The sequence below is a fragment of the Merops nubicus genome, unplaced genomic scaffold (genome assembly GCF_000691845.1).
Source record: "Merops nubicus isolate BGI_N331 unplaced genomic scaffold, ASM69184v1 Scaffold20558, whole genome shotgun sequence".
Lineage (NCBI taxonomy): Eukaryota > Metazoa > Chordata > Aves > Coraciiformes > Meropidae > Merops > Merops nubicus.
In genome coordinates this window covers 1-9,916 of record NW_008627971.1, presented here as the reverse complement: position 1 = coordinate 9,916, position 9,916 = coordinate 1, and the positions used below count along the sequence as shown (strand labels likewise).

General features: G+C 40.7%; 1 protein-coding gene across 1 annotated transcript; it reads right to left on the bottom strand.

Annotated features, from left to right (window-relative positions):
• Positions 1 to 7: 7 nt before the first annotated feature.
• LOC103778920 (RNA-binding protein 33-like) lies at positions 8 to 9,589 on the bottom strand (the record flags this gene model as incomplete). Its single annotated transcript, XM_008946536.1, has 3 exons — positions 8 to 295; positions 8,255 to 8,542; positions 9,362 to 9,589. Coding segments are annotated over 3 exons (804 nt in total), but the record flags the coding sequence as incomplete, so codon positions are not given.
• Positions 9,590 to 9,916: the final 327 nt, after the last annotated feature.

Here is a 9,916-nt window from a genome sequence, read left to right as displayed (position 1 = left end):
TCTTAACCAGGAGTCTGTTTTTCACATTTTGCCTGGTGTGCAAGCCGGAGTGGGGTATGTAAGGGCTGCCATTGGTGGGGAACTTGGAGGAGTCGTCCTCCTGCTGCATGTAGGACTGCTGCGTGGGAGGCTGCTGCTGCTGCTGCTGCGCCAGCCGTTCCAGCAGCTCCCTCTTCCTCGCACCAGCCTGCTGCTGCCGTCTGAGCTCCTTCTGTTTCAGGATTTCTTCTCTTAGGCGCTTCTGCTCCTCTATCTTCAGACGATACAATCTAGTTTCTTCATCTTCGTCTGGATACTACAAAGGAAAACACAAATGAATTTACAAAATTCTCAACAAATACCCAACAACATTAAATTGCTGTTTCAGATGTGGTAAAGCTATAACTCTCTGAAGAGCTTTTTAAATTAACCTTGACTGTAAACTAAGGCTGTCAGTGGAGTAAATCTGCTGGTAAGGATAATTTGCTATTCATTAAAGACAAACAGCACAAATCGGGTTTAGAACTCAGCTATACTACTTCCTAGGCAGAAAAGCTCTAATACCAGTTGAGGAATCTTACCAGAATACTTAAAAAAAAAATAAAATAAATAAAGAAGTTTTACAAATTGGAACTCATTTAGAAGTTTCTAAAACCAATTAAACTATTAATATAATTCAAGATATCAAAATATGTTTCAAATGGAAAGTAACAATACAGAGGCAACCCACTGTCACACAGGTTTTATCTTGCTCTTTTCTGACAAAGTAACAAAAGGTAGGGTGGTAAATGACCTGAAAGGCCCTGATTAGAACTATTGATTTTTCTCACAGAATTTTCAGCCTGATCTCAAACTCATTTGTCACACAATAATTGGTTATAATGAACAGCACAAGTCAATCTCTCTGACCTTGAACTCATGCACTCTCTTCAGAATCAAAATGTTGCCAAATGCAGTGTTGGAATATTAATGGTATATAGAGAATGCCTTTAATATTCCAGCCCTGGGCCTTCCTGAAAGTATTACACACCATCAAATAACCTTTCTAAAGATTCTTCAACTTCAGTACAAGAGTTCTTAGGAAAAGCTGTATAAAAACAGACACGAGTCAAGGAAATGCAGACTCTCATCCTCCCAGAAAACAAATGACATTGCTCATGACACAATCACATGCCTTTTTCAAAATCACAAAGCATACTTTTCCATTATATTATTTTTCTTTTCAGACGTTTGAAATACTGTTAAGAGCCTTGTAGAAACTGCTTACAAACAGCAATGAGTGCAACATTGTACTCCAGATACATTAATCACCCCTAACAAGAACAGGCTCTCAAAGGAACAACAATCCTTTGCATATTGGTCACCTACAGCATAAAGAGTGCTAAGAACTGTGAACTCAGTGAACCCAGCATGCTGCACAAACGTGCCACAACAGATTAGCATGGGGTTTTTTAATTCAAGTGCCTCACCCATGGTACATCCCAGAATCTTCCCCAACCCCAGGGGAAAAAAAAAAAAAAAAAAAAACAGATTCAATCATAAAATTGGTTCACAGATATGAAAGCCCAGTAGAGTCATATTTGTAGAATCCAGATGCACAAATTCTGAATGCTTCCTTTAGACAGAACTGCTTCCTCCCTGAGTGTGTAAAGAGGGATTATTCCCACAGTGACTAAGAGACAGATGCACAGCTAGCACTAGAAGTCCAGTCCACAACGGCTAAAATAAGACTTGAATGAAACTGGATTTTGTACTTTTAAAAAAAGATATGGGCGGCTAAGATTAGGTCTAACACTGTCCTTTTTTAGGAGAATGCATCATACAGCAAAAGGTTCTGATCTTCCTCTGTCCTTTCACACTACAACAGTGGTAATTAATGACTACTCACTGTAACAACTGCATTAAGCTCTCTCTCATCAGGCATGTTGACAGGAATGTACTTCTACAGGCTAAAATGGGGAGTGGGAGGAAATGCAAATATTTTTATCTTATATTGAAAAATGGGAGATGCCAGATTGTAGTAAAGAAAAAAAAGGCCCTTACAAAATACAGTAAAAGGACAAGACCCTTAACTGTACTTTGCATAGGATGACAAATACAGATAAGCTTCAGAGGAGGATGTGCTGCTGTGCAGATCCTGATGCAATCAATAAAATATTCAGTCACTTTCAGAGACAGTAAATATCTCAGTTACTGAAATTGTTCAAACAGAAAACCTCTTCCACTGAATGAATTGGTTTATTTGCTCACTTTGCTTTATATCAGAATATTCTACATTTTTTCTAAACAGGTTTGATGGATGCCAGTGAGTCAGTTCCAAATTTACCTTTGAGGTAACACTGTAGGGGTTTTTTTTTATTCTTGTTCAGTTGAACGTGTCAATACCAGCAAGAATCTGCATGAGACCAGCTACTCTATCAGCTATTCTTAATTATCAGGGACCTGTCTATTCATATTATCATCTAACCAATTCTGAAAGCCTTGGAAGATGTAGATCATAGAATCACAGAATCATTAAGGTTGGAAAAGATCTCTAAGATCATTAAGTCCAACTGTCAGCCCAGCACTGCCATGACCATTAAACCATGTCCCCAGGTACCACATCTACACATTTTTTGAACACCTCCAGGGATGGTGACTCTCTGATGGTGACTCTCTGTGGAGTGTCTCCTCAGAGTGATTCCAACACTCTGTCAGGAAAGAAATTATCCCTAAAATCCAATCTAAACCTTCCCTGGTGCAACTTCAGCCCATTTCCTCTCATCCTATAGCTAGTTACTTGGCAGAAGAGACCAACACCCACCTCACTGCAACCTCCTTTCAGGAAGTTCTCGAGGCCAAGAAGGTCTCCCCTCAGCCTCCACTTCTCCACACTAAACAATCCCAGTTCCCTCAGCCAGTCCTCATAAGCCATGTTCCCAGACCCATCCCCAGCTTTGCTGCCCTTCTCTGGACCTCTCCAGCACCTCAGTGTCTGTCTTCTACTGTGGTGCCCAGAACTGAGGGCAGTACTCAAGCTGTGGCCTCAACACTGCCAAGTACAGGGGCACAGTCACTTCCCTACTCCTGCTGGCCACCTTGATAGACCTCATACGACTGACCTTGGCCCATTGATCCAGCCTGTCCAGATCCCTCTCCAGACCCCTTTGTATCATTATCTAGTTAAGTATAAGGCACTAACTCAAAGGCTACACATAGCTGCTCAGAGATGTGTACTCTGTGCTACATGTACATGATTCTTGCCAGCAGACAAGGCATGAACATCCTGAGGGACTCAGACCAACAACTCCACACAGTATGGATGGATAAACTGATTTCAGCTACACTAGCATTAAAGGCAGCAGACAACTGACAAACTGTATTACCAACACATATGAAGTTAGGTAAATGCTGAGCAGAATCTTCAGACGATTAATCTCAAATATAATCTGAAATTTTCCTGTCCAGAATGCAACTCAATACATCAGAAATGAGTAGCGAACCTATGAAGTCAATCCCTTCTTAAGGTGCAAGCTTTGAAACCAAGGGCCAAGAGCTCTGAGGTTATGTGACAGCTGCTGACCAGCCTGCTAACAGGCTGTGTGTAGACCTAAATCCTCTATCTACACAAGCCAGTTCTTACCAGGGTTAAGTTCTCAGTAAACACCCTTGCAGCTAGAGGAAGCCCAAATGACATAAAGGCCCTGCAATGACTAACAAAATACCTGTGTTAGGAGCCAGGCTTAATTGAAATTAGTTGTGCAATGACCCAACAGTACAGATTACATGGATGGAAACAGCCAGTTAAATTCTCTGTTGGTCAACTTTAATAGCACCATACACACACAACACTACAGAGTGTGGGGGTGTATATATGTGACCTGTAGTATAAAGTGACCCCCAGTCTGTAACAAGGAGGCTCATCATACAGACCAGGCAAGACAGTGTCAAGATGGGAACAGTACACAAAGCTTGCTGCTAACGGTTCTCATCCCATCAGGTTAGTAAACTCAGTAGAGACTTCAACAAGCAGCAGCACTACTACTAATAAAAAAATTAATAAAAAGCAGCAAGCATTTTGCCATAAAAAGCACATGGGAGAAAGCAGACATCCTTCAGAGTTGTCACAAAGGCCACAGCCTGTGTTTGGAAGTTTGCTGCCAAAAGCAACATAATCTGTAGCTGAACCATAAAAAATTTAGAATAGCCTCTCTCTTGGATGCTCCATACTTTTTCTGTAGAAAACTCTACAACGTGAAGAAATGGTACATCGTATATAGTTCCTCCTTTTCCAGGAGGCTACAGAGTACAAAAGGCAAAATCAATTCCCTTGTGTTTGTCAAAGTGGAGGGTTTTTTTTGTTGGGTTTTGGGAATTTTGGGGTTTTTGTTTGTTTGGGTGTTGTTTTTGAAGTGGAGATTATACCCATCTTTGCACAGTTCTTGAACACAATTTATTTCACTGTGCTTTGAAGGAGGGACTGAGCCTTAACTACAGGTTTTTCGTCTGAAAGAGTGAAAGGAAAATGTTATAGGCTACTTTTCTGAGTTTAGCTGAATATCAACAGTAGAGAAGCAGTAGCCTTACATCACTCTCCAGAAGAAATTAGAATGACACTGTTGACTGAGGAACACAGCAAAGACGTGCCCCAAACCAAGGGATTAAACACTGTAATCAGTTTAAATCCTAGTATCAGTAGCTTGCTTTTTGTATGGTGAATTTAAAAAGAAACCAACCAACCTCTCAGAGATCTGCAGGCTTTACTACCTGCTAATAGAACTAAATGCAGAATTGTTAAGAACCAGATACTATAATATGTTCTGGTTTGCCATGAAGGACTGAAAAAAGAATCGTAAAATCAAGGCTCACTTGTCTCCCTGAGTAGATAGGGTGCAAGGACAAAGCAATCAAAACAGTCTGATCTGTGGCATAAAAACAAATCCATTCAGGGGGTTTATATTTATTTTTCCATTGTATTATTAGAAACAAAAGAGGCCAGAATAATTTGTTGAAAAATTTATGACAAGTCTTCATAAAAGGCAAGGCCAGATCCAGCTACATTATTTGGCTGTTTGTGTTCAAAACTACAAAATATTTTATGAAAAGGCACCTACATACACAGTCATTTCACACTGCTGAGATCAGCTTCTGAACCCTAGGAAGGTATGAGTCACCCCACGAAACAACTTGGATAAGCAGGAAGAGAATTAAGAACAAGGTTACGAGTCAGCGTGAGAAGCACGCTGCCCTCTTGCAATCTTCCAGCTGGAAAAAGACTGATAAGAAGAATCTTCTAAGCATGAGACAAGAGGCACCACCACCAAGATCTGGAAATCAAACCTATTTAAACTGGAGAAAACTCAAATTTAGATGTGTACCAATTTTCAGGTAGTTAATTTCCAAAAAGATGAAAATACTTAGATTCATTTGGCCTAATAATACAGCAACTATTTTACTTGTTACAAGCCTTGTTAAAGAAAAAAAAAAAAAGGCAACGTAAAATCCAACAACCCAACTTCAAAATTTACTGGATTTGGAAGAATCACATGTGAAGGTTTTCTTCCAGTATATCAGGGATATTACCTGCAATGTAAGTAGCAGTTGTAGTACACCTATGATTATGCAGTACTCTACTAATTCCTCTCCTGTTCTGAGCTCCAGTATCAATTTCTTCTAAAGAGATTCACGTCACCTTTCTACATTCTCTCCCTTCTTTCAACTCAAAAATGCTTAAGATTGCTTTAATTCCTCTTATTCTAAACTGACCTCAACATGAGCAAAATTAGGTCTACAGTCATCACCTTTACTTTCCAGTTTAATTGAGAAAATGATTTTTCACACTGAGGATATGTAAGCTTATATCTTGGAGAGTAACAGCTACTCCCAACAAAAATGCCTTTTCAAGTCAGTATTCTGCAGCCTCTCAGGAACAGGAACACAAGCAGACCATTAGTGAAATAAAAACAATTTTTAATCTTCTAGTCACTCAGGTTGCAAACCTTTCAAATACCCATTCTGAAAGTGAGCAAAGCCTTAAATAGCCAATAGTGCTATTTTTTGGTGCTTCCTGAACGATAGGGCATTCATAAATACGGTCACTGACTCTTCAGGAAGAAGGATGTAAAGAAAAGTCTTAATAATTTTCCAGTTGAAGACACTTGCAAAATAACCTGCCCAATTCAGTTAGGAGCAATACAGCTAGATAAGATGACAGAACTTAACTCTTTCTCATCTTCATAGAAAGCAAAAGAACAGGACAAAGTTAGCTAATTACAAGAAAAACACACAAGAGACTAGAAAACATTACAATCTGCCTAAGGAGAGAAATGTAATAAGCCACATAACAATCACAGTAAAAAAAAAATTATTAAATGCTTGGAAATGAACATTACTAGTGCAGCAGTCCTGTTTGTAAGAGTGAGAATACTACTGCAGTGTCACTTCTGCAAAAGGGACAACTGCTACTGCACTGTTTGCAGTACAGTGTTCTATTTCAAGTCTGCTTCAAAAGGAGGGTTCTGTGTGTGCACATACTCACGGATCTAGCACTCACCAAACCTATCTACAAAGGCTTTACTTTCATATGTAATAGTAGAAAATATGATGAGACTTTTTTCCAAGGCACGTTTTTTTCTAAAACAGGTATCAAACTGTTTTCAAAGATAGCTTTGATATAGAAACAAAAAAAAAAAAACTTTATTTGTAAAGCACCAAGAACTCACACAAGTAAGATGAGTTAGCCTTATAACCACAGGTTTGTTAGGATATCTTTAAAATTCAAAATTGAGACAACAAGACAGCTGCTTGGCTTTTTCTGAATTTTGGTTTTGTTTTTTTTTTTTTTTTTTTTTTCTCCTTAATTCGATTAAGAGGACTGAAAAAATATTCATTTTTCTCAACACTTTGACAGACATTTTGGAACGAATGCCTTAATCTTCAGATGATTACATGACTGAATAACTTTAAGATGGTTTAGATGAGGCAGCCTGAAGCTGATCTGATTCAAAACTTACCTTACTAATGGCCTTAAAGACAAGAGGCTTCTCTAAGAGAAACTGCATTTTCTGTGACTATTTCAAGACTGAATTGAGCGGAAGGGGATTACTTAACTCATTGTTTCCAAAAAGATCAAAATAAAAAGCTGAAAAGCTGAAATAAGGATTTTATTTTTTTCATAATATTTCTATCGTAAAGCAAGTGCACAGGAGGTCAAACACTGCTAACGGTTCCTTTTCTGTCTCATTGGTGAAAATTAGTTAGGACCATCCCTAATTCAGGAAGAGGATAAAAAGCTAATCACAAGCAGCTTAAAGGGAAGGCTCTATTACCACAACTAAAGCTTTCAACAGTTGTTGAAGAAAACCTGGTCCTTGAGACAAGATTCACGGTCAACTGAACTATAAAGATTTGCAGCTCTGCTCACAATAACCTGATGCTCAGAAATGACACAGTGCACTCAGCTTTCCTGTTCCTCTGGTACCTCCTGACGTTCAGGATTAACAGCACCAGCAGTGCAATCTCACCCACTCTCTCAAACTAATAGTGCTCATGGAGAACCTTCTCCAGCTTCCAGGAGAAATCTGTGCAGGCAAATGATCACCTGCTCACACTACACAATCCAGTGGAGCCCCAAACACTAGCATCTTATTTCTTGGTTGTGCAGAATACTAGCAGAGCAAACAGCATCTTCTCCAAAATGGAAAACTTAAGATCATCTCCTTTTTTCCCCTCACACCACAATGTTTCATAAAAGACTGTTTCACAGACAACGCAGTTGCAGCCTTCTGCATGAACTAGAGACTGAACAGCCTTAAGGAAGAGGACACAACATAGCTCTCCAGCCTTTTTTTGAGCCATGTAGCATCACAGGAAGCAGAACAGGAGAAGCTTTCTGACACAGAACAACATGATTACCTGAAAAAAAAAAAAAGGCAACATAATCCTGGAACACAAAAAGGGGTATTTCACAATGGGTATTTCACAGGCTTGCATCATTGATGACCTTTATTCAACCTCTTGCCTTTCATAGTAGAAATGACTCCTCCTGCAAAGCAGATTCTTGCCAACCTTCCAGACTTTTTTTTGTCGCTGGAGACTGGTTTTACACATTAAAGAGAGAAGTGCAACTTAGAAGGGAGGCCTCTAGTGGCACCAAAAAATAGCAGGTGAATACCACATCAAGTGTGCTTACATTTCACAAGGCATACTAGAAAAGTGTTAAAAAGGTGGGAGGGTTTTGTTTCTTGTTTGGTATTTCGTCTGGGTTTGTTCTGTTCCATTTTTAACAAAGCCTTACCTCTGGTTCAGATTTTGCTTCTGATTTGGCTTGGCCCACTGGTGGGATTGCTTTAGCTTTCATCTCAGGCCTGCCCTGTGAGTTCCCAGCACCAGCTACAGGCTTGGTGGCGGACATGGTGCTGGTGATGGGTTTGACCTGAGCAGCCGGGGTGGACGCTCGCCTGTTGCTGCTCATCTCCATGGCGTGGGACGGGGCTATCGGCAACTCGCGCAGGTTGCTGTTTCTCGGAGCGCTTGACTGTAGCTGCTGGTTTGGACGCTTGACAAGATTTTGTGATGGTGTATTCTGAAAAGCGTAAAGGAAGAAACTGCAGACTTCCACTACAAACCACACTGAACTGTTTCCTGTTTCAAATTTTGACTATTTAGTTAAGTTTGGGAGAAAAACCTTTCCAAAGAGGTAGCATATTTCGAATGTGAGAAGAAAAAGTATAGAAGTGAGAACACTTAAGTTTTATTGGTTTCTTAATTAAAAGGAAAACTCAATCTCACTTATTTTACACCTTGCTCAGAAATTGGCTCACTGTGTGATTTACTTTCCTGTCAAAGCATTTATTCTGAACTACAGTCACATTGTCTTGAGCACTGCTACAGACTGCTGTGCTACCCCAACCTACCAACCAACAGAATACGCTGCACAGGAGCAAACTCATGAGCCACGAGTGGCACTATATAAATCAGGAAACTTCTTAGCAGTGGCATGGAGAGGCCTCCAAAGTGAAAGTGTGTCAGAAGCGGGCTCCCACACAATCAAAGGCTACTAGCAGTTCTAAAATCTTATGAGGCAACTTATGAGGCAAACCTAGCCTCCAAAAAAAATCTTTATTGCCCTTTATCACTTATTGGAGCAAGATCAAGAAAAATACTGAAGACTGGAGAAAAAAAAAAAAAAAACAAAAAACGAGGAAAGATATACATGCTATTTTTGGGTGTAGGTTATAAAATTACGAAGGGAGAAAAGCAGCAAGAAATGGTGAAAGGGGACAGTGCAGCAATGGAATAAGTGGGACTGAAAAACCACACTGGTGAGCTCTGAAACATGGGGTGACATGCTTGTCACTCACACAGAAGTACCCAAGGCCACACAGATGTCCGTGGTACTCACATGCCTTGGCTTCATCGGACCCTGCCGCGGCTGACACTGCATCCTGTTGTTGTTTGGCTGCTGCTGCGTGGCCGGCATGTGAGGCCTGAACTGTGGCTGGTTCATGGGCATCAGGGGCTGCGGCAGCCCTTGGAGATGGTGGTGGTGCTGCTGCTGCTGCTGCGGCTGGTGATGGTGTTGCTGCTGCTGCTGGTGATGGTGCTGCTGAGGCTGAGGTTGTGGCTGAGGCTGTAATGGAGGATGCAGGGGACCCTTCACATGCAGAGAGATAATGTGGTTTTAGTTTAATCGATTTAATAAAATTTAATTCAATTAATTTCAAGTTTCAACTCTTGAAAGCTAGTTGCAGCCTCCCAAGCCCTCAAAACATCTGTAAGCAGGTGGGAAAACACAAACGCCAGGGTTCCGGCCCTCTGTCCCCTTTCCTAGTGTCTTTTAAACAGGCTGGTTTCTGACCTCTTTCTCCAGCACTGCCAGAGGTGAGGGTTTCCCCACGACGCAGCCACAGGAGGCCCAGCGGACAGGCAAGGCCCTGCACACACCCGAGAGGCAGCC